This window comes from Ahaetulla prasina, chromosome 2, assembly GCF_028640845.1.
Source record: "Ahaetulla prasina isolate Xishuangbanna chromosome 2, ASM2864084v1, whole genome shotgun sequence".
Taxonomy (NCBI): Eukaryota; Metazoa; Chordata; class Lepidosauria; order Squamata; family Colubridae; genus Ahaetulla; species Ahaetulla prasina.
In genome coordinates, this window is record NC_080540.1 from 78,408,202 (window position 1) to 78,434,466 (window position 26,265).

Genomic DNA, 26,265 nt, shown 5'->3' on the forward strand with positions numbered 1-26,265 from the left:
TGTATTCCTGAATAGATCTACATGTTATTTCTTTCCATCCACCTCTCTCTCCTGAGTTAAAAATGGAAAATGGCATCTTTTCTGATCAAATAGCCTACAGATTATGTGTTGAGCTTTCCTCTGGTCCCAAAAGACTCTTGACTTTAAGCAAGCAAGCAGACAAAAAGATAAATAAGCACTAAATGTCATGTGGCACAAGAGATGCCTGTCAAGAGTTCATTTAATACTTTTGTTTTCTATTTGGTAGACTAATCTTATACTAAATGATGTAGGGGAAAAAACCCACCTCCGAAGAGACAAAATACTCTCCAAAAAAGCAAAACAAAACCCTTCCTATAAATTCTGGACAAATATTGTTTAATATTTTATTCATTTGCATTAAGCACCAGAAAAAAATGATATATCAACCGTAGAAAGATCATTAAAAAAAGGATCCTATTTTCAACTTACTTTTCCAGAGAGACTCATCTGCTTCAATATCTGTCTACTGCAAATTCAGCACAGATTCAGAAGCACTTTGTTCCCCATCAAACAGAATTTCCCTCTGCCTACTCCTGATAAGAAATTAAAAAAAAATGTTCTTACAATCAAGGGCTCCCGATTGATATCATGAAGGTCTAATGAAAGGATGTAGTCTTTGCTCCCCACATACATTCGGTCATGATCTTCATCCTTCAGCAAGATTCGGTAGTCTGTTGAGTTGAGAAGGAAATTGAAGAAGCGTGCAGTTCCAGTGGCCTTCAGCTCTACAGGAACAAACACAAGGAAAAAGCCTGTATTAATTGTCTTATTCTATCCTGATTCCAAAAAACAAACGTTTGGGAATAGTATGCGTGATTGAGGAGAAATCAACATGCTCCCCAAACTCAGTAAGACATTTAATTCTTAAATATAGCAATATACATGTGTGCATAGACATGAACAAATTATTAAAATAAACACTCATCTTGCAGCAATGCTATATAGCTATATAAGATATAGCTTATCTTAAGAGCTGTGGTGACGCAGTGGTTAGAATGCTGTAGTGCAGGCTGCTTCTGCTGACTGCTGACTGCCAGCAGTTCAGCAGTTCAAATCTCACCAGGCTCAAGGTTGACTCAGCCTTCCATCCTTCCAAGGTAGATAAAATGGGGACTCAGATTGTTGGGAGCAATATGCTGACTCTGTAAACTGCTTTGAAAGGGCTGTAAAGCACTGTGAAGTGGTATATAAGTCTATTGCTATTTCATGAGACCCCATCAATCAGATTTAGCTTGAATTGTTGAAAACTGAGGGTTTCCACTCAGTGGTGGGATTCAATTTTTTTTACTACTGGTTCTGTGGGTGTGGCTTGGTGGGCATGGCTTGGTGGGCGTGGCAAAGGATACTGTAAAATCTCCATTCTCACCCCACTCCAGCGAAAGGTTACTGCAAAATCCCCATTTCCTCCCGATCAGCTGGGACTCAGGAGACAGAGAATAGATGGGGTTGGGGCCAGCCAGAGGTGGTATTTACCGGTTCTTCAAACTACTCAAAATTTTCACTACCGGTTCTCCAGAACTGGTCAGAACCTGCTGAACCTCTTTCCACTGCATTTAACTCTTATTATTTTCTACTAAATAATACTCAATTTGTGAGGCCCAAGAACATCTATGATACATATGAGAAAAAATAAATAAAAAAGCTTTTCTATAAAACATTCTGCAAATTGAAGTATAATATTCAACTGTTAAAAACACCAGTACGAGTGTTCAAACTTCTGCTAAGGCTTACATACAATGAAACAACCCAGCCTCATATTGGATATTCATTGTATTCTTTTCAATAAGTATCAAATTTGGAACTGAGCATTTGAAAAATGGGATTTTACTTCCTAGCATGTTAGTTATATGAAAAACTAAGTTTTTGATTTTCCAGTTCTGGCCTCCTTGCAAATCAGGCATACTGAGATTGTCCAAGCTTTGCCAAGTAACTGTGTGCAAAAATCTTCATATCAAGAAAGTTCAGTTTTTTTCTTCTGGACTATGCTGATCCAGCCATTCTGGGAGGTAGGGTTGGTCGGCTATTTTTTTATAAAAAAATACATTTTCTGAAAGGGAAAATGATTCGTGGTTTAGCACCGATTATAAGACCTTTTTTTTTTTACAAAGCTTGGGCTTTTTTGTTTATTTTAAGAGTGAGAAATTTAACTGTCTTCCAAAAATTGCTAACTAAAATTTCCAGCAGCCTTATGAAGCGTGATCAATAATGAGTGATGCTGGAGACCCCTAAAAACCTCACTCCTAGTCTAAGTGACACACTTTGAGACTCTTAAGTCCTACTCCTTTTTCTGATTATTTTCTTGGAATTAGCCTTTTGTTTGTCTGACCTATCTTCCTAATCTGTTGTTGCTTCTTTAGTCTTTAACTTCTTAGTGATGTTTATTTATTTGCCAGGGCCCATCTAATTCATTTTCTGGAACTCTGTTCCACTCTCTTTTCTCTGGCCTATTTGGATTAATGATCATCTTCCCATTCTCTTTAAACATCTACATATAGACATGGATCTCAAGTTCAATGGAAGAAATTTGAATTAAGCTCAACCTATAGAGCAGGAATGTCAGCATTGGATAGGTTTTCTATAGAAAAGGAGATGAGGCAAGGTTTGGGAAGGCTACGTTCTGCCCCTAAATGAGCTGTGTATGAATAAATTATTTTCTTTTTCCTCTAAATCTACCTATTTAATTCAGCTTGGGAACAAAATAGTGTCATAGTTTATCCATATGTATTATCATATCAGATGTACAGATGAATTTTAGGTGCTGCTGTAAAAACTATCCTACATCTACGGAGTCTACAAAGATCAGCTCCAAGAAGGAGACCCTGAGACTGAGTTCACACCTTGATTCCACTCACACATTACTCTTCCTGACAACTTCAAATAAAAGCACACTAATAATTAACCACAGTTCCTTTTACAATGTACTGACACTGAATTTTAACCTGGAGGAATATGAGGGTAAGCAAATCAATACAGCGAGGAATAATCATTTCACTCAAATGAGATCTTTCCTGGAAATAAATCTCCATGGAAATTGGCCTTCCAACTTATCGAGAGCAAAGAGGGCAGCTTTATCTGCTGCATAGTGTTTGATAATTGCCACTGAATGTTCCCTACACCTCTGTACAATATGTCAATATAATTACCTTTTAAAAACAACAAATAATTAATTTAAGCTTTGAGGAAGCTGTTTGCCAAAACTGCCAGTGAATTAATTACATAGACGGGCACTGAGCCCATGCAAGTCCTTTGTTTGTGTAAGTGTGCTGTTCATTGTGGAAGGGGGCATAAGACAATGCAGGTATCCCACAGTGAACCTCTTGTCTGTGCAGTGTCCTAGGCAGAGACACCGTTCTTAATTTGGACAAGTTCTTTTAAGAAGGAGAATTGGAGCCAACACTTATTCAGAATTCTGTTCTCACTTCTGGTCTGAGGATTATTGAATAGTTTGTTTCCTCAACTATTATTGTATTATAATAGTTTAAATTATTGTATTATCATCAAGAGGCTGTATATCAGTAGTGGGTTTCAAACATTTTACTACCGGTTATGTGAACGTGGCTTGGTGAGTGTGGCAGGAGGGATACTGTAAAATCTCCATTCCCACTCCAGGGGAAGATTACTGCAAAATCCCCATTTCCTCCCGATCAGCTGGAACTTGGGAGGCAGAGAATAGATGGGGGTGGGGTCAGTCAGAATTTTTACTACAGTTCTCCGAACTACTCAAAATTTTTGCTACCGGTTCTCCAGAACTGAAATCTACTTCTGCTGTGGATATTGCCAAAGCCAGTCTATAGCAGCTTTCCACATACATTAGTTGTCAATTCTTCCATCTGTTGGTGGGATGGTCTGGGAGTTGTGATCTACATAAATAGCCTGTTCTCAGTTATTTAGTTTACCTGTTCATTCCATGTTTTCATGGCAATTATTATGTGACCTGGGGCAGTGTGGTGGCTCAGTGGTTAAGATGCTGGCAGCAGCGCAGCCTAGTTTGAGATCTGAGTGTATTCTGAATTCAAACATAATAAGAGATTGACCATTTTCGTGTGATGAATTAACACACCAAAAAGATTAATAAAGCACACCAGTCATCTTACAGTCAGATAACTGAGTTTGTCCATTCCATCTTTCCCCATATTGCTGTTAGAGATTTGTTTACAATTCAGTGCAATTTATTATGCCACATTTATAGAAATTATTGCCAAAAGTATGGGAACACTTGATAATTACATTCCAAATGCACAACTTTGAGAATGTGCTCCAATCTTGCTCACACATCCTAGAGCTTTGAATCTTGCAAAGTTAAACTAATCTAGAGCTGCATTTCTTTAATATGCTCAGTCCAAACTTCTTTCTAAACAAAATATCCATTACTCTGGATATTCTAATATCCAGAGTAAAGCCTTTTGTTAAAGAAAGAGGAGGAGGAGGAAGAGAAATAAAATGTAGCCTCAACTCTCCACTTTAACGAGAAGCAAAAGATAGAAATGGATCTATAATCCGATATTTGACTGATTTGTGCTAAATAGCAACAATTCCTCCCTCATACTGTTTAAAAATGGCAGCAAAAATATTATTCTCTGCTTCCCGCCAAATTATGCTGCTTCAGCAGAAGATATCCAAAAGTGGGGTTTAATGTTAGAGAATTGTGAAAGTATTTAGTTCTAGAACTAAAGCAAATTCCAGAACTATAATAATTAGTACTCCAATAAACAATTTCATGAAAAATTTATTGAAAAATGAGCCTTGCCTTATTATCTAGTGCCAGCTGGTAACACTGGAGTAACTAGTAAAGAAAAAAAAGGCTGTTTCTGCAACTTGAAATCAGTACTTTCTTTCAGACAGGAAAGCTTCAAACTGGGAGATTCATTAAGGAAAGAGATATTTCATATATCTATGTGAGTGAAGCTCTTGGGATTCAGAAAAAAAAAAGCCTGATGAACTTTCATTTTGCTGCTGGCTGGAAAGAGAAAGAGAATAGTTTGTTCTTTTTTTCATTAAGCAAAGCATAAAGTATTGTAATAGAAAACTTTCATCTTAAAGTGAGGAGACAAGACCATGAAGGATTTGAGAAACAAGAATTAATTTATTATTTGCGCAAATAGGACACAGACCCCCACTCACGTGGAAAACAAAGGTCTGAGCCTCAAGCAAGGCTCAAGCATAATCTTTTATACCTTTGATTACAGATATTGTCATAAGCAAAAAGAAGAAGTTATTCCAATTGGTTAAAACAGACAAAAGCCCAAATATGGACTACTCTTATCATACACCTTCCGGATACCTATGTTGATGCATACATTACTCTCAATGCCCCCTTCTATACCAGATATAGTTACTGGAACAGGTTACAAAGAACAGTTTGTAGAAATATTTCTGCACTTTCCCGAAAGCTTGCAACACCACATCCCTGCCCAATGGTATACTTCTGCTTTTTAAGTGACACGTTGACTTCTATATGTGATATAGGTTAGTAATATCTAGTTTTTGGATATCTATATTGGGGTCCCTCTTCAGTATAAAGTCAAGAAATCTGAACATGATGTCAAGTAGCCAGTTATGAGGTGAAATGAGCCAGCAACAGAAGATTCAATCAATCAGTCAGTCAATTAATCAATCAATCAATCAATCAGTTTGTTTTTTTTATTTGCAGGTATAGCACATTCAAATGAAAATATAAGCAATTCAGTATAAGCCATTTAAAACATTTTAAGTTTTAAAAGCATTATATATTCAAGTAGAAAAATTGCTTCTTTGTTCATTGCTCAATAGTCTCCAGGAAGACACCCAAAATATCTAATAGATCCAATTACTAATGTTATTCCTCAGAACATACAACTCCTAGTCCATGCAAATGGTTCTTATGATGGGAAGTGAAGACAATTCTGCGGCTGGATGTGTGTGGTGATATGGGGGAGGCACCTTAAGATAAATCGAGGGGTGGGATTTAGGAGGTTCTGGTGAACTGGTAGTTGTGACCTGCGGGTGGGGGTGTGGGCCTGTCCCGCCCACCTGCTCTGGCACTATGCTGACCTATTTAGCTGCATTTTTTTAAGCCGTGTGCATGCATGTAAGCATGAGTGCGAGCAAAGTGAATGTGCAGAAGGCCATGCATATGCGCACGCTTGGTGCTGGGGCGAATCGGTTGTTAATTCATGTGCTGCCCACCTCTGGATAAATCCACAAAGAGCTTTTGTGCTCTCACTGTGATGCCACTCTTACTCATAAAACACCCAATGCAAACTCTAACCTGTTCTCCTGACACTTTTCCTCCAACATTCAATTTCTCCATAAGATGCTTTTATGCTTTTGGAGTGAATTTGAGAACTAGGCTGAGGAGAGTATTGCCAGATTAGTTCTGGTACTAGTGGGAATGGTGTCAGGAACTGGCTGTATGAAGAAAACAGCTGGGTCTTCCCTGCCATCTTCGATGTCAGGGTAAGTGAGGGAATCACCATGCCTCACTTGATTGGCTTAAAATAGTTGGATATCACTAAGAGGAGAAAGAAACAAGAGGACCAAACAAATTATGAAAATAAACAAGTTATTCATCCAGCACAATATGTATCAGCAAGAAGTTAATTCTTAATTTTTTTAAATCTAAAGGAAAGAAGTTTGCAAGCTCAAAATTGTGCTTTTTCCCCCCTTCGGCTATTTTCCACTGTGCAATAACGATGTTATGCAGATGTGAACAAATGAAATATTAATTCTTTAACTGCACTGTTTTCATTGACAGGAGGGAAGGCTGGAATTAATAGATGCAAAAAGAGAGAGAAAGAGCATGAGTGCAATAGGCTGCAAAATGCATACGCCCTTTAGCATGCTTCCTTGGATTTAGAACACTGTATATTGGTGGATGTATTTCACACACTCCCATTTTAACAAAGTAGACACTATTTGATGTTCATACTGGTGGGTCCACTTAGTAGCAATTTTATTAAACAGTAATATTTGCATCAGAATGCCTCACAGCAAAATGCCTCTAGTATAGATTCTGTTGAGAAAAACATTATAACAAATGGCTTAATTCTTATAAGGCCATAGGAGTCGTTGCTTTTTGTCATAAACACTTCTCCTAAAGGCAGTTGACTTTCACCTTCAGAAGTTTTTTTTTAAATGATAAGATAAAAAAGGAGAACCATCTGATTGTTTTTTTACTGACACTAAAACAAAATTATGATTATTACATTTTCAACTCACCTTAGAAAGCTGTAAACCTACTTAATACGCCCACCTGGTATTTTCCTCATAACCCTGTGAAGTGGGGAGGGAGGGAGGGAGGGAGAGGAGGGGGACCCAAAATCACCCAAGTTGCTTTCTTGCCTAAGGAAAGCCTAGAATTTACAGTCTCCTGGTTTCTAGGCCAGCAGCTTCACCATTACATCAAACTGCCTCTCCAAGGAGTAGTCATCAGAAGTGTTAATTGTCAGACTTTAACTTTTGACCTACTTAGGAACACAGGTCCAATGATTTGACTATCCCAATACCATAGCCTGCTCAAGCATCAGAATTTCAAGGCAAAAGACGGGTTAAGAACAGAATGCACTGAAAATGGGTAGATGTTCAAGATAGCAGCAGCAGTCAAATACGCTGTGATAATCAAGGCAGCTACATAAAGTAAATATTTCATCCACCAACAGCGAGAGAATAAGATATAATGGCTAAGCCCTCCCTGTTGTGTCCCATCCTCCGCTGACGGCCAGGTCAGGGAAATCCGAATCAGGTGTGCCTCTGCAGCTCTGCCAAAGTCCTAGCAAAGTTCTCAAGGCAGGCAGGAGACCAGAAAGTGACTTCAGCAAGATAAGGTAGACTTTGCCTGACTCAGAGAATGCCAGAAAGCAGATCCTTTATATAGGCCATGGGGTGTGGCTCCATGACTCAGCACTTATCCAGGACTGCCCCTCTCTTCCTTCTGTTGCCGCCGCCTATCAATTCTCCTGAAGCGAGGGTCACTCCAGTCTGCAGCTGTTGGTAATTGACCTTCCTCAGGCTCACATGCTGTGGGGGAGGGGGAGGGGTCTAGTTGCTCCGTTTGCCTGGGCATGGAGCCAGAGCTGGGGGCTGGAGGCACTTCTTCCTCCTTGGTCTGTCTGGGCATGGAGCCAGGGCTGGGGCCAGGAGGCATGCTAGGACATTCCTCAGCGTTCGGAAGCAGATAAGATGGGCCCGGCTGCGGGGAAAGCGGACGAGGCACAACACTCCCCTCCCTGATACTTAAGGGAGGACTATTCAAGGCTCTTATCTATCAAAAACGGCACAGAGAGAAGGAACCAGGACTGGTTGTGGGTATTTGAAAATACAGGAGTACGAGTGGCTTTGTCTCTTATTTATGATCCACAAAAGAGAGTGGCAAAAGAGAAATCCTGAGTTTGCTTTCAGAAAAAGCCTGTGTCAGAAACCCACCTAAGAGGCAGAGAAAAGAAGCTTAACTGCCATGAGAGGGGACTAAGATTTCGTCATGGACCAAAGACTGGCTATAGAAAGGGCAAACAAAAAAACCAGATTAGCCCAGTGGCTTTCAACATTGTTTCCAAAATGGCCTTGAATTCTCTAAACAGATTTATTCAATAGATAAAGCTCGGCTTTTGTTAGCTTAACTAGTTTGCTCTTCTTGGGTGAGACCAGCCATCCTCACCTCCTGTATTGTATGATGTTGTTTCTGCCACTTGACTGAACTGCCAAACTGTCTTTGAAAGCAAGAGAAACACTGCGAAATGCTCCGTCAGCCCTAATCATTGCTCTACCAAAGCTGCCTTCTTCTGTAAGCATTAAGTAGCAGAACTAATAAGCAAGAATTAACCATCCCACAACCAACTACTGTTGTCAGCCAATAGCTGGAGACACACATCCATGCTTAATGATTCAGGACACTTCCCTCCTTCCCTTGTGTATTCTACAACCAAGATAATACTAGAAATTTAGAGCCTCGGAGGTAATAAGCTAAGCAGTAAAACAAAGTCAGGTTTGTCTGAAATATCTGACAAATAGATACACAAATATATAAACATATGTATTAGTTAGTCAAATGTTGGAGTCACCTAAAACCCAAAGAGTGACTTGGATGTTTTGTGCTCTCCATGAAATTTCCAAGTCCCTGTTTGGGTTTTAGGTGGCTGTAACATTTTACTAACTTTTCTCTGTTGATATTGAAGAAAGGACTTGAGATTTTAGTTGAGACTTTGTTTTAGGTTGCAGTGAACACACTAATCACTCTGGATTCAGGCATTGCAGAATTTCCCCAGGGCTAAAGTAAGACATTTTAAAGATTTTGAAGAACCCATGAAATGAGTGCTCCCTAGAGCCCCTTTCATCCATTTACTCTCACTGCTTCCTATGGCAATACAATTTTTGTCTTCAACTTTTTTGACTACTTCAGTGAACAGCAAGTCAATTATAATGTGTGAGGTAGGCTAAATCTGAAAGGAACTCCAGAAATTATATTTCAACTTAACTAGTTTATTTTACTAACTTGAATAGAAATATTATAAGATCATTTCCAAACTTGAGCAGTGTAAGACTCCCTCAAAGTGTGGCCTGGAACAAATATCATCAATGACCCTCAAAAAACATAGACTAGAAGCCTACTTAGTGAGACTCTTATATGTCTCGGAAACAGAAGTGCTGGAAAAGTTAGAAAGCTGCTACTCCGAAACTCACTCATTTCAGCCAAGGGGGCAGCAAAGCACCACTGGTTACCTTCAGTCAAATATATAAGGAGATTAATTCCACATATCTCAGTCTCAAAGCTGGGCTGGGGCTTGCTTTGTTTAAGCACAGTAAGACAGAAAATTATTTTATATCACACTGCTGGTGTATGGAAAAAAATGTTTCTCCCTGGAATATGCCCAAGCTACTCACACCTCTTTCTCTTCCATTCTATCTGTCCTCCACACTTTGATTCTTGATGGTTCTCTTTGGCACCCGGCCATTAAAAAAAAATTCCCAAGTGCAAAGTTCTATAGAAGAAAAGATCTTAGATATTTAGGAGGGGGGAAACCTCTTGCTCCATAAAGAATTCCTGTAAGGCTCAAATTTGAGATGGCAGCATTTGCCTCCCATAATTTAGTCACATATCTGGCACGGAGAATAAGCAAACAGTATTGGGAAGAAGTGGGAAGCCTCCCCATCCTAACAGCAACTGAGAAACACTTCACTTTTTTGACAAAAAACACACAAAAATGGTAGGGAGGACGCATGCCACACATAGTTTTACTTAAGTACTTGGAGGAGTGATGATGTTACATTCCAAATTCTGAAAAATCATCCAGTAAGGGGTAACTAGATGGAGGTGTTATTGTTGGGTCATGGGTTGATCTTTGTATATGCACACTATAGGGAAACAGTCTTTGCACTCAGGCGAAGATTTGGTCTGGTCTTCCTTTGCACTGAGAGAAGAGAGAGAATTGTCTATAGCTTAACTTTAATTTTAAAACAAAACAGACTAGCAGATATTGTTACCAGGACAACATAAAATCGATTTCATTAGTGCTTACTTGAGGCAACTAGTCACCCAGTGACATTTTGCCACATCCAAAAATAAAAGTGGTGGACAAGTTTAGAGGGGCTCAGGGTATCTACACCCAATACTTCGGGAGGAGTGCATGTAGGGAATATCCAGGGCCTCCAGTTGTGCATTTTATATTACATTACATCTTCTGACTTGTAATGGTCCTCAACGTGTGTGGCAATGATGCCCTGCACCTCCAAATCTCTTGTGGTGAGGTTGGCTCACTTGGCCCATAGGATTCACTGACCTCAGTGAATGGATACAGTAGAAAGCATATGCAAAGAAGTCATCCAAAAGGAAACATTTCTTCTATCTGTGTCTAGGGATTCTGTGAGTGCACTTGTCTTCTTGGAAGGAGGAACCCTGCAGATGTCATTTCTCAGGAATCCTGAACGCTGGGTGGCATTAGCTGCTTCACTGCTTAACAAGCAATCGGCCAACCCCATCTATTCTTTCCCTCTGCCTGCCTACTCTGGCCTCCATATAACTAATTCCCTACATCCAGTCATTTTGATTCTCCCTATATTCAGCCTTGGGAGGGGAGAAATGAATAATATACTTCTCCCCAAATATCCTATTTTGCTCATTTAAGCTCATTCACAACTCATTCATGATCAGTTGTAGAAGTCCGTGTAAAGGGGTTTGGGTGAAAATCACATTATGCCAGAAATACTACTTGCTGCATAATATTAATTTGTTGTTTTTCATCAAAGGATTTTAAGATCTAGTGGGTTTTTGAAAATCAAACTTTTAAATTGCAACAACCAGCTTGAAAGTGCATGTTTCGGGGGTGAATTTAAGGCTAGTAATAAAAATTCATTTTATGACTGCAACCCTGCTTGTGCATTTCACACATGAGCAGATTTTTCAATCCTTAAAGAGCTCCTCGTCCCAATTATTTTGTGACAAGCAATATCGTGTAGTCAAGAAGATAGTCTTGCTGTAGCTCCTCCAAGAACCCACCCAGGAGAAAATCAACAGCACATGAAGCCACGGAAGTATTAAATCACCATCACGCATGTCCTAGCAAGTGTCAATATCTTTACAGCTCACATTTTTGAAATATATTTTTCAGGAGAAAAGAGGCAGCCCTACATGTTAACCAAGTTCCAGATTCTATCTTATAGTACATAGGGGGAGGAAATTTTCCCTCTTCCATAAGCTATTTTTAGTTCCAATGCTAGAGAAGTGCTTGAAAGAGTTTAATGAGGGTCATGAATATTCAGGCACTAAATGAGGCACACAGATGGCAGCCAGGAGTGCTACAGATGCCTTGGGTACAAGCCAGAGTTTCATTATCATCCTCAGTGTAACCAGAAATACAGCAGGCCTTCCTCTGCCTAGTAATACTCTCACCCATTCATATTTTTATCCACCCAGCCCCACCAACCTTTCTTTTACCTGCTAGCTGGTAAATAATATCTATTCTTTGGCTTTTTTGCTTGAAATATATGATTAGACATTATTAGAAGAACATGTCACAGAATCAATGTACATGCTAGAATAGTTACTGCTGAGTAGGAGATAGAGGGTTCGATTTGGACTGTGAAGTTCACTATGTCACCTTAAAGAAATAGGCATCATTCACCTTAAAGAAATAGGCATCATCTTTAGACATCAGGATTGCTGCCAGGATCCAGTAGGTTTACATAAAGTAAGATGTAGCTATCAGTCTTGAACATACTTGATCTTCACAGGTGTGTTTGTACTTTAAGAAGAGTCTTATTAAATCCAGAAGGCAGATGGCACTATATTAAAGGGGGTCTAGGAGAAAGGTTGGCAATATTTAGGCAATTCCAAAATAACATGATAATTAGCCAGTTTCAAACTAATAGCCAGTCTACAATACCGAAGGCCTTCTGAAATAAGATCTAGATCACTTTGCACATTAATGACCTTTTTTTAAAAAAAAAAGTCAGTTTATAAACTGTGGTTCATGGCATCATACCACAATATGTGAACCAAGCCAGTGTGGTTTATTCAAAACATGCAGTGTTCTGCAGTGTGTGATCTATATACCTCTTTCTGTTAGTGGCACATTCTTCTCAGCAGTCGGGTCAGGTGGTAGAATACCCCATAAGTGAGAAAGTTCACCTGGTGCCAACACTTCACCACAGTAAACACAAAAATTATTCAGCCGTCATTACACATGCAAATCTCAGTCTGTTTGAAGGGTTTTGGCTGCTCTTTTGTTATCCTGGTTTAATTGTGTTAATCTTTTATTATACATAGAATTTTAACGTACAGATTAAATATGTTAATAAGGACACAAAGCAGAATGCAAGAATGATAGATAATAGTTGCGTGAAGGCATCGGTTATGTCATTTTCCCCCTAAATGATATTTTGCATTACTGAATTAACTTTTTACGTTTTAACATAACATTTTATGTTGAAAGTATCCAAAGCTACCTAAGACCTTCTGGCATGGCAAAATCCCAGTGACAACCTTTTCATACCCACTCATAAGGCAAGGAAGGTGGTGGCGATGGTGCTGACTGGTGGTGATACATCCGTTGATCTGACCACCGACTGGCACCAGTAAAGCAGCCATTGCCTCCGAAACCCCTGACTGCGCTGGGGCCCTCCTGTTCCTTGAAACTCCAAATCCATTTACATTCTTTGAAAGAAAGAAAAAAAAGCAACCCAGCGGAATGTGCCTGTTTTCATTTCTCTTCTGAGTTGCTGCAATCTCAACTATGCCCGTTATTGCTGAAATAATAAGCCTTTCAAGGTCATCCAAGTACTCCAACAAGAAAGGGGAGGGAGGAGAAACTAATATGCCTGAGGAGAGATATTTTTGCTATACAGATTTCTTTCCCTCCGAGTTCTAACTTTTCCAGAAATTGTAGGAAGTGACACAAGACACAGTGGGGGTCTAAGCAGTGATGATTGTTTTCAGTGCCAGGCCAGGCCTGGCCTGTTTAATTTCCAGGGCCAAGAGACTCCTTTCACCTGAACAACAGGAATCACTATTAAAAAATAAAAAGTGGGAGAAAAAAAAAGGAACAATAGGCATCTGGAGCAAGAAAATGTTTTCTACCTCACACTGTGGAAAGGGAAATGACTCAAAGCTGTTCTGTAAAAATCTGACATGCTTTTCTCTCTGTGCTCCTTGAAAAGAATGGAAACAATATTTTTGCAGGGGCTAAGAACTCACCAAATTTCATCAGGGTCTGTTTTGAAAACAGACAAGAATTCAGATGCGCCAATCAAGCTCAAGTATCCATATGTCGCCAAGCTCAAATAACTCCCCACCCTTGGCCCAATATTTAATTACCCTACATACCTTTTCAGGCCAGATCCTGAAGATGAAACTGAAATACTTTGGCCACCTAATGAGAAGGAAGGACTCACTGGAGAACTACTTAATGCTGGGAAAGATTGAGGGCAAAAGAAGAAAGGGACGACAGAGAACGAAGTGGCTGGATGGAGTCACTGAAGCAGTAGGCATGAGCTTAAATGGACACCAGAGGATGGTAGAGGATAGGAATGGAGGAATGTTGTCCATGGGGTCACGATGGGTCCGACACGACTTCGCAACTAACAACAACAACAACCTTTTCCCCTAAAGCAAAATACTGGAAGCAGTTGTGGGTGAAAAATCAGGAGCCACACAATGGTTAGCATAACAGGGTTACTTTCTCACATATCCTAGTTTCCAGTTTAATTGCAGGCTGCTTATGGGCTTCTGATTATACATTAATTCTTTTAAAAAATGAATGATATCCATGTCTTGTGTAGCCTGGGCATAAAGAGGATGAATACTTGGCTCCTCTCTCTCTTTATGAAATTAAACACTCTCTGTTTGTAGATAGCCAGACTGCAAGGGAATCTCCTGCCTGTCACAAAACACTTTCCTATAAAATGGGAATGCAGCTTGCCTACTTATAATCACCTAGCAACAAAAAGAATGATGCAGGTTCTTGTTGTTCTAAAAAAAATATCATTTCATCTCAATTCTAGAAGATTACCCCCCAGATAATTAAGACACACGTGATTAAAAACAAAACTCTTTCCTGTTGAAAGTTCCCCAAGAATTTCCAAGCCATTCAGAAGAATGACTGACTAAGCCGTGCCAGGAATGTCACAAAACACTGAATATTGGAGTGAGGAAGGAAGTAGAGCAGAAGCCTGTAGCCATGCCTTTCAGCAACCAATGTGAGGAGCAACTTGAGGCTCTTCTTGCAAGACCACACCAACCCAGTCTGAAGAGGCAGCAGGCCAAGACTGAACAAATGGAATGGATGCGGGAGTTTGGGTAGAGCTCTTTGCCATGTGGCTGGTGTGCTGTCCTCTGGGACAGTGAAATACACTGACTCTGTTGAAGTAACAGTTGACTGCCAGTTTGTTGGCTGTTCTTTGTGAACCAATGGGAAGGGCTGTCTCTTACACTACTCAGCAAAACATCTGGGGCAGCTCTGACTTATGAATCCAGAGTAGAATGTGGTTTTGTGGGAAAACATTGCTTACTGCAGTGCAGAAACACCTATCTAAACCATGATCCATGAACTTAATGCAGTTTTCCCCAATCTAGTGCCTTTCAGATATATTGGTTTTCAACTCCCATAAATCTCTAGTAATTCTCAGAGTTGGTCAAACACATCTGGAAGCCACCCAGTTGGGGAAGGCTAACTTAAACTGTTTGCCAACCTCTTCCCACCCTTACTTCGTTATTTCATAAATGTCATATTATTTATACTTAAATTCAGAGTAGTGAATGAAATGTGTTTCCTTTACCCATTATGCTTGGAAGAAGCCAGTGGCAAACCATAATGTTGCCAATATGGTGGTACCTATGAAGTTGCCAGGAGGTGAGCTGGTTTTTAAAGACTCTATTGCTTTCAATACTGAACTCGGTTCTTCATTTTCTGTCACAATGAAAAGAAACAGAATTATCTTTAAAAAAAATACTGTTTTAATCATTTGGAAAGTCTTTAATGGCAGAATTGATGTGTTTGGAACGGCACATGCAAATGTGTGTGCATTGACAGGCTCCATGAATCAAGAAATATAGATAAGAGTTACATGTGATGGCCTTTTTTCTGAATATATTCATTCATCCAATTCTTAAGAAAACCATGTGACAGAAAATGCATGTGCAACTCTCAGTGTGGCCAAATGTCAGTGCAAGGGTGAGTCTGTATTTGTGTCTGTGTTCAACACAAACAAACATCTGGATGAAAGATCTGGCAGCAACTCCAACATCTGTTTCTTCCATAATTTCCCTGTCAGTGCACTGAAGCAGGGCAGCATTTGGAAGGCCCCCCATATAGCAGGCAGGGGGGTAGACCAGGAAAGGGTGAATGAGGCCGGAGAAGTATTAAACCTTGTTTGGGTTCTGCCTTTTCTGCATCCTCCCCAGCTGTTGCTACCTCAGAGGAAAGCAGGGGCCCCTGCGTTCCTCACATGCTTCTCCCTGCCTCCCCCCCCCCCGCCAATCCCTGAGCCTGCCTCAGTCCATTTGTGTCAATGAATAACCTGGATTAGTTATTGACTCTGTAGAGAACTTATGTAGCATCACAATATCCAGCAATGGAAGTGTACCAGAACACTGGTGTACCAATAGCATGAACTCAGTTCTCTTAAGGTGTCGATGCCACATAGGAAAAATAGGGAGGAACCAGGGCATGGAGCTGTTCCCTATATAAGGAATACAAGAATCTATATTTCATGGATTCAGATCATTCATCCTTGCGGTTTGTTAATATTTATATCCTTGGCAGCAGCTCTTTAGATTTCCAGACAAGAGTTTTTCCAGATTTACTTAGAAAGATGAGGATGAAACTTCAGATGTTCTGCATGCAAAACACATGCCTTATCACTGAAATATGGCTGTTCCTGAAACTTGATACTAACTTTTCAAATGGAAGTTATATTTTCCATCTTATGCAAAAAGGGGTTTGGATGGGGGTTTGCTATAGGATTTTGGATACGGGACAACAGGCTTCAGCTGAACCTTGGTTAATGCAGGGGGGATTTATTACAGTGGTGGAATTCAAATTTTTTTTAGTACCGGTTCTGTAGGCATGGCTTGGTGGACATGGTGTGGCTTGGCGGGCGTGGCAGAGGAAGGATACTGCAAAATCTCCATTCCCTCCCCATTCCTGGGGGAAGGATATTGCAAAATCTCCATTCCCACCCCACTCTGGGCCAGTTCTCTGAACTGCTCAAAATTTCCACTACCACTTCTCCAGAACCTGTCAGAACCTGCTGGATTTCACCCCTGGTTTATCATATTTAGTTCTGGGATTGCATTACCCCAGACAGATTTGGTGCACAATCTGGGGTCTCCTAGACTAGCAATTCCTGCTCAAGGAGGAGGTAGTAGGGTGGCTAGGAGACCCTTTGTGCAAATTTGTGTTGGGCGCCAGCTGTATCCTTTCCTGGGATTATGAGGCTCTGCGTGTAGTCACTCATGCCTGGTTGGATTACTACCATGTGCTCTACATTGTCTTGAAAAATATTTGGAAGCTGCAACTAGTACAGAAAGCAGAGGCATGGATAATTCTGGAGGCCCGTGAGGTGGCTCATGTGTGACACTGCTATTACATGGGCTGCACTGGCTGCCAGTTTGCTTCTGGGTCCAATGCAAGATGTTGGTGATTACCTTTTAAGCCCTTTGTGGCATGAATCCAAGGTGTCTGAGGAACTGTGTCACTCCAATGGGATTACCTCCTCCACTCCCTCCAATGGAAAGGGCCTACTCTGGATCCCATTGGCCAAAGAATTTCAACTGGCAGGGTCCAAGAGAAGAGCCTTTTCTGCTGTGGCCTCTGCCCACAGGAAGTGTGGTCCATATCTCTACATACCTGGCCTTCTAAAATATTGAAAAACTTGGTTCTGCCACTTAGCATTGGATTCTGACAGGGGCCTGGTGCAAGTAGAGAAGATCTCCCCCAACCCCAGGCCACCTGTCATCTTGGTTTTTAGCTTTTCTATTCAACTTTTCTAATTTTAATTGGTTATTTTTTACTTTTTATTATATTGTAAGCCGTCAGAGTCACTGTGTCTGTGAAATGGGTTGCATAGGAATGTAATAGATAGATGATAGACAGACAGACAAATAGACAGAGCCTCTCTTTAAGTTCATAAGACATTTTTCTGAAGTCTTTTTCTAATCTCTTCATATGGACCTGGCAGAATTATAGGAACAGAAGTCGGGGGTGGGGTGGAGGAATAGAGTGAGGGTTATATCATTCAATTCAAAGAAACCTTAGGAAGTTGTAGCAGAGCAGAAAAAATAATTTCAGAGCAATTCTACACTGCTACTGGCTGTGCATCTCGAATCCCTTGAAACAGCTATTACACTTCCCTGTTTTCATTGCACAGAGCTCTCCCTGTGTCAGCCAGTGCTCCGTCTAGCAGGCCAATGGAAAGGTGCAAAAGTTGACAGCAGCCAGCAATTCATACTGCTGTATCCATTTATGCTGTGAGGATAAAGGGGGGAAAAGTGCTCAATGCACGAGGAGGAAAAGATTCATGGGAAAGCAGCAGCAAGGATCAATGGTGCCTTGACTGCTGCAGGCAGGGAGGGAGGGTATCTATAGAATCAGGAGATGGCATAAGCAAAAGTTCCCATCCATGGGAAAATTGCCTGCCACAGCTCCAAAGGAAACAATTCTCAGCATTTCCTTTGGAAAAACAACTCAGCCTGGGTCCAGCGCCAATCTCAGATGCTGTTGTCCTAATATATAGAAAGATCTCAGTCCTAATATTGTAATCTGGGGTCTTCAGCCTTCTGCTCCTGGTTCTTTTGTTTGACCGTCTAGATTCTTGGCACCTTGGTTATATCTGTTCTCATCCTTCTTCATCTGAATACACTTTAATAATTCACAGAAGTGTTTAGAAACACTAATGAGCAACTATAATTGCTTTACAATCCTCGAGCTAGGTACATCTCTCACCGCTTATTCTCCAAGCTCATAATGATGCAAACAGCTGACCAGTCACTGGAAGTAACCGTACATTTCTCCTCCCTTCTTTGAATCTGAAAAATGAATAATGGAAATTCTCTGACTGCACTCCCAAATTACAGTGATCAGGAAGGATGACTGACAGCATTGCCATGTGATTTGTCAATTCGTTTGTTGGCAGCAGCTCACTGCATTTTTTTTAAAGGCATGGTTCCTTATGTATAACTTCAGCAAAACGATCAATGATAACATACCAGTTCATAATCTATCACAGTGCTCCAAGTAAGTATTTTACTTGAATTGAGGCCATAAAATGCAGAACCCGTGTTCACACAATGTGCTTAAATGATCTGCTAAAGAATTAGCAGTTGCATTCAAACAATATACTAATGTTGATAAGATTTAGACTTAGTTCAGTTTTTTATTTTGTTTTATTTTGCTTTGCTTTGGTTTCCAAGCTGTGTGAATTGAGTGGATACCGTATATACTCGAATATAAGCCGATCCGAGTATAAGCCGAGGTCCCCAATTTTACCCAAAAAAACTGGGGTAAACTGGGGACTCGAGTATAAGCCGAGGGAGGGAAATGAGGCAGCTACCGGTCAGGGAAAGCCTCCCTCCCTCAGCCGAGAAGGCTGGCGGCTCCCCCGCCCCGCCCTCTCACTGCACCGGCAGGGCTTCCCCGCGCTAATGCAAAAGCCCGCCAAGTTTGCACCATCCGGTATAATGTGAAAAAAAGAAGAAGAAAAAAAAACTCGAGTATAAGCCGTATATACTCGAGTATAAGCCGAGGGGACGTTTTTCAGCACAAAAAACGTGCTGAAAAACTCGGCTTATACTCGAGTATATACGGTAAATTCAATATCCATGTTGTATAAACACACCCAGTTTTAGTTTTTTGTTGCCATTTGCCATGTAAAATTGTTTAAAAAGCAAGAAAAAAAGCAGCAAATATTTTAGGAGGAAGACAAGGTACAATCCATCTTTTTAAAAAGCATATTTTAAAATTTTATTATAATTGAATTATTCTGCTTCATCGATCATATATTTCAACCTTCAGACTAGATTATTTATTAGTGGTATCCCTAGATCATGAACGCTAAGAACTTGCTCATTGAATGCTAAAGTAACATGATATCTTATAGAGATTATTGAACCTATTAACTCAGGAAGAATCTTTACACATGCAGTTCTCATGTGGCCTGTACTTCTCAGAAACCAAGTATCTAAAATTCAGGGAATATTGCACACACCATACACAGCATTTATAATAAACCTCCTTTATCACCAGAAAGTAAAATCTCTACAGCACTAACTTAAATATCAATGAAACATTATACTTGTTCTTAAAGAGGTCAAAGCAGAAAAACTCCCATAATCAAACCAGAATCTTGCTGGATCTGTATCATCAGATCTAAGCTGAATAACTGTCTCAGATCCACAGATCAGAACCCAGTAGAGTAAAGATTAAAAAACTCCATCACAATGAAGTAACTGAACTGAAGGAACAAAACACAGAGTCATATAAAAATAAATTGCAAAGCACAAACTTCGTAATTTTAGATTAATTGCAAGTCTGAGAGAAAGAAGATTCTTCATGCATTTCCCCCAAACTTGCTAGGTCTAATGTTAATTGTGACATACGGAAGTATGTCTCTATAGTAAAGCTGATGAAACAACAACATGGCTAGCATTATACAATAATCATTCACATATTAATGCAGCTTTGAATGCAGCTGATCCTTGAACAGAACCCAGAAAAGAATTGGTACTGTATGTACGCAGTTATATAAAGAAGAGCAGCTCTGACATAATTCCTGTAAGAAGGGGGAGGGAACTGCTCAGTGGTTCAGTCACTCATACCTAGACAAGAAATAATTAAAGTAAATTAGCAGTAGCACAGAAATACAGATTGTTCTGCTCTCCAGTGAACAGTGTGCCAGTCAGTTCCCTGAGTGCTGTGGGCCTGCTGGAGCTCTTATGCTGGCTGCTGTCCCTTTGCATTAGACATCCCATCAAGCAAGTAAAGCACCCATCAGAGAAGGAAACCCCCCTGTGCCTTTGCAAGCAGACCAAGTAAAGGGCATGGCAGGTTCTCATTAACTTTAGCGTCACAGCCTAGTAAGCTCTGTGTGTGTGTGTGTGTGTGTGTGTGTGTGTGTGTGTGTGTGTGTGTGTGTCTGAAAGGCAGGCAGGCTCAAGCCAGGTATTGTGTGACTGCTGGTTACGTCATTTCCAAGAAAAGGGGAGCAGAAGACTGCCTGGAAAAAGATGTCCATCTCTTTATCAGTTATTATCAGTCCTGTCTTCATTTAACTGGAATGTAGAAAGGCGGAGAAGATCAATCTAAATACCAACATCAGCTGAAATACGGTCTCTGATTCATACTTAGCTTTCTCTGAAGTAATAATAGTCTGCATAAACCTCCAGCGTGGAGATTTAATTTGAACTCAAGGCAATCGAATCTTTCAATCAAATTGACACTCTGGTATGAATTAGAAAGTCAAACTGAATCATCAGATTGGGCAGTTCCAAATAGATGGTGCACACATATGTTGATATGGAAAATAGAACGGACCTGCTCTGATACTTGGTTAGAACCAATTTGTACTTTGTAGAACTGGATCAACTGGCTCATCTGAATCAAATCAATGATTCGAATCAGATCAGAGATGATCTGTGCATGGCCAGTACCTGGCTTTGTGGAGCAGTCATCTAGTAAATCCTTACAAGGCAACTTTAGCTTCCAGCCATTTGGAATGAGACACAATGATGCTCACAGCCCTTGGCATAACTGCTTTCACAGTCCCTATCCGGACTATGCACACCTGCCAAATTGACTTTGTGGTTACACCTATGTGGGTTAGACCTAGATACTCCTGACAAATCGACTTAGTGGTTATAAAGTCTGTGCACACAACTGAATCCATCATCTACAAGCTTTCTCCAGTCTGTGTTCCTTGGAATATACTAGGTCTCGGTTGGCTGGGTGGGAAACAATTCTCCTGAAAAATATAATGCACTGAAACCCAGCAACAACTGTACTGATTTATGTTTCATTCATTTTAATGGATTGGTTCTAAAATTGAAGAACTAATTGAGACAGTTTTCATAGCCCCAGAAATATCCAATGTAACAGAAGCAAAACCTTCCGGGCAAGACTGTGTTTGATCATCAAGGCTGCTGTAAAGACATACACACTGAGATACAGCCAACAGCATAGTGGGAACAAGATATAGGGCTTTTTATGCTTTTTCTCTGAACAAAAGTGCCTTTATCCAAATGCCACCTTCAGTTTCTTGAATGGCAACTCTCAACTCTATGAATCACTTCATTTCCGGCAGTTTACCTCACAGAAGTAGATCCCAGCATAATATGTCGTATAATAACAAATGTATCAGCCAAACAGCATGAATTCCCTTGCCTCTTTAAGACTTATTTTGTAGAAAATGGAAAGTGAGCGGTCCTCATGACATTCCTGAACAGGGGGAGATGTACACGTAATTCCTCACCATTTGCTTATTATGGTCTAGTACTTTATCACTGTCTGCACTGAGGATAACAAATATATAGCCACATCCAAACCACATACTCCTTGGAGCAAAAATTAATGGCTGGGCTGTAATATTATTACAGGTGGTATCATAAATATACTCTGCAACGAACATGATTGTGCTGCATTTTGGAATGTCTGGTTTAGCACAAACTTGCTGCCCCAAGAGCATGGGAAGTTCTTTTTGGCATACTGCATAAAGAGAATCCTGAAAAGGTCTTAATTTCTTTTTCATTGCCAAAAAGGCATTGAGAGTTGTTAACCTAATCTTGCGTAGCTTCTTCTCTGCTAATATTGTACTGTTAACCAGAGCATACAAAACATTTGCTAGACCAATTCTTGAATACAGTTCATCTGTATGGAACCCACACTGCATATAGGACATTAATACAATTGAGAGTCCAGAGATATTTCACGAGAAGAGTCCTCCACTCCTCTGCTCACAATAGAATACCTTATGCCACCAGAATTGAAATTTTGGCCTTAGACAACTTAGAATTACGCCACCTTCGGTATGACCTAAGCATAGTACATAAAATTATCTGCTAAAATGTCTTACCTGTTAATGACTACTTCAGCTTCAACCATGACAATACACGAGCACATAGAATAGAATAGAACAGAACAGAACAGAACAGAACAGAACAGAACAGAACAGAATAGAATAGAATTTTTTATTGGCCAAGTGTGATTGGACACACAAGGAATTTGTCTTGGTGCATATGCTCTCAGTCTACATAAAAGAAAAGATACGTTCATCAAGGTACAACATTTACAACACAAATGATGGTCAATATATCAATATAAATCATAAGGATTACCAGCAACAAAGTTACAGTCATACAGTCATAAGTGGAAAGAGATTGGTGATGGGACCAATGAGAAGATTAATAGTAGTGCAGATTTAATAAATAGTTTGACAGTGTTGAGGGAATTATTTGTTTAGCAGAATGATGTCCTTCGGGAAAAAACTGTTCTTGTGTCTAGTTGTTCTGGTGTGCAGTGCTCTATAGTGTCGTGTTGAGGGTAGGAGTTGAAACAGTTTATGTCCTGGATGTGAGGGATCTGTAAATATTTTCACGGCCCTCTTCTTGATTCGTGCAATATACAGGATGGCATGGAAGGCAAGTTGGTAGCAATTATTTTTGCTGCAGTTCTAATTATCCTCTGAAGTCTGTGTCTTTCTTGTTAGGTTGCTGAACCGAACCAGACAGTTATAGAGGTGCAAATGACAGACTCAATAATTCCTCTGTAGAACTGAATCAGCAGCTCCTTGGGCAGTTTGAGCTTACTGAGTTGGCGCAGAAAAAACATTCTTTGTTGTCCTTTTTTGATGATGTTTTTGATGTTAGCCGTCCATTTTAGATCTTGCGATATGATAGAACCTAGAAATTTAAAGGTTTCTACTGTTGATACTGTGTTGTCTAGTATTGTGAGAGGTGGAAGTATGGAAGGGTTTCTCCTAAAGTCTACCACCATTTCTACGGTTTTGAGTGTATTCAGTTCCAGATTGTTTTGGTTGCATCACAAGGCTAGTCGTTCGACCTCTCGTCTATATGCGGATTCGTCATTGTCTCGAATGAGACCAATCACTATTGTGTCATCTGTGAACTTCAGTAGCTTAACAGATGGATCGTTGGAGATGCAGTCATTGGTATACAGAGAGAAGTGGGGAAAGCACACAGCCTTGGGGGGCCCTTGTGCTAATTGTACAGGTATTTGATGTGATCTTGCTTAGCTTCACCTGCTGCTTCCTGTTTGTTAGGAAGCTTGTGATCCACTTACAAGTCTGTTCCGGTACCTGTAGCTGGTTTAGTTAGAAGAGTGTCTGGAATGATGGTATTGAATGCTGAACGAAAGTCTACAAAGAGGACCCTTGCATAGGTCTTTGGAGACTCAAGATGTTGTAGGATGTAGTGCAGAGCCTTTTTAACAGCATCATCCATTGATCTATTTGCTCGGTATGCAAATTGCAAGGGGTCTAACAGTGGATCCATGATGGTTTTCAAGTAGGAAAGCACTAGCCTTTCAAAGGTTTTCATGACTACAGATGTTAAAGCAACTGGTATGTAGTCATTCAGTTCCTTGATGGTGGGCTTCTTTGGCACTGGGATGATGGTAGAGCGTTTGAAGCAAGAAGGAACGTAGCACATCTCTAGTGATTTATTGAAAATATGGGTGAAGATGGGAGCCAATTGGTCAGCACAGACTTTAAGCAAGAAGGAGTTATCTTGTCTGGGTCTGGAGCTTTTCCTGGCTTTTGTCTGTGAAATAGGTCCTGCACTAATATATATATATATATATATATATTTGTTTTCTGAGGTTTTCACGGGTGTTTGTATATAGGTCTTTGGTTGTTCGGGTTTTCTCCCGTGTAAAATTGGAAGTGTCTTGGCGACGTTTCGACGAAGTCTCATTCGTCATCTTCAGGCTTCAGCTTCGTGCTTCAGGCTTCAGTCACACATTGCTCCCAGAAGCACGAAGCTGAAGCCTGAAGATGACGAATGAGACTTCGTCGAAACGTCGCCAAGACACTTCCAATTTTACACGGGAGAAAACCCAAACAACCAAAGACATATATATATGCAGCTGTTTCTTCCTTTTTAACTGCTAGTGGGTTAACTAGCAGTTAAAAAGGAAGAAACAGCTGCAGTCACACATTGCTCCCAGAAGCACGAAGCTGAAGCCTGAAGATGACGAATGAGACTTCGTCGAAATGTCGCCAAGATACTTCCAATTTTACGCGGGAGAAAACCCGAATAACCAAAGATCTACATATATATATACATATGTATACATATATATATGTATATGTATATGTATATGTATATGTATATGTATATGAATTAATTATATATATATTTATATAGATATATATATATAATATAATAGATACAAACTCATAGTAAACTGCTCCAAAGTCGATTGCAGAAAATACAACTTCAGCAACAGAGTGGTCGATGCCTGGAATGCATTACCTGACTTTGTGGTTTCTTCCTCAAACCCCCAAAACTTTAACCTTAAACTGTCTACTGTTGAGCTCACCCCATTCCTAAGAGGTCTGTAAGGGGCGTGCATAAACGCACCAATGTGCCTACCGTCCCTGTCCTACTGTCCCCATTTTTTTAAAAAATTTGAATTTATATCCCGCCCTTCTCCGAAGACTCAGGGCGGCTTACACAGTGTTAAGCAATACGTTTATTTATTCGTATCCATGTATTCATAATCATGTTTATACTTATATGTGTTATCTTAGATATGATTGAAAAATAAATAAATAAAAATAAGACAGCTCTTTCCAATTTCTCTTCAAAGAACTATTGGTTTCTCCAGCACCAATCAATAGTCTCATACAAAAGCAACAGCCCCCTGTGTCTGAATATTTCTTCTTTTACTACTCCATCAAGGCATGTTAGAAGCTGCTTTTATCCTGTGGACGTGTGTCAGGTCTGCTGGTGTGTGTGTGTGTGTGTGTGTGTGTGTGTGTGTGAGAGAGAGAGAGAGAGAGAGAGAGCGAGAGAGAGAGAGAGAGAGAGAGAGGGAAGTGGCAACTGCAATGTCACTCAATATTACTAGAGGTCCCTAACTTACATTAACTGCTACTATTCTGACCTGTCTGGCCTACCTATATCTGTAGCAGGCATAAGTGTGGAGTTCAAAACTTGGTCTTCTGAAGGGTCTCTTCAGGAGACTCTGCTGGCATCCGTATATTGACTGGCCCTGGATGTCACTTCTGTGACAAGTGTGAAGTCTTTTAATGCATCCTTCTCCAGGTAGAAGATGAACTGCAGAAGGTTGATCTCAGCTGTAACAAATATGAGGCTGCTAATTTCATAATTTCCAATCTCTGTTATGGGTAACCTTGCTTTCCCAATGAACAGACTGCCCATAGTATTCCTTTATCCTCTCTATACTCTTAAGTAGCAGATTCAGAACCTAGAGCTCCATAGGTATTGACTAAATGATCTCCAAGGGCATCTGTTTTATTCTGAAATTCTAAATATCTAGATATGGAGTGCAGAATAGGCTGATTTTGGACCTGGTATGGTTTGCATTCCTTGAATTACTGTAAGGGTTTATTCTGGGCACTTGTTCAGAAACAGTTATTAATTTCTCATTCTCCTTAGAGGATAACCCTGAATTAAGAATTTCAATCTTAAATTGCTTATTTTGAAATGTATTGCAGAATTGCCTTTTTTTTTTAAATGAAGTGTGTAGAAAAATAGAATGGCCTTTGAACCATTGCAACTAATTGGAATTATTTTCAAGCCCA

At 40.1% G+C, this 26,265-nt stretch overlaps 1 protein-coding gene across 7 annotated transcripts in view; it reads right to left on the minus strand.

Annotated features, from left to right (window-relative positions):
• The window catches only part of SEMA3F (semaphorin 3F), a 159,070-nt gene that overhangs the window by 50,238 nt on the left and 82,567 nt on the right, over nt 1-26,265 (minus strand). For all 7 annotated transcript variants that reach the window (XM_058168332.1, XM_058168331.1, XM_058168335.1 and 4 more), the window contains one exon: nt 586-746. In XM_058168332.1, coding sequence (XP_058024315.1) covers nt 586-746 — 161 coding nt within the window. The remainder of the gene's footprint in view (nt 1-585; nt 747-26,265) is intronic.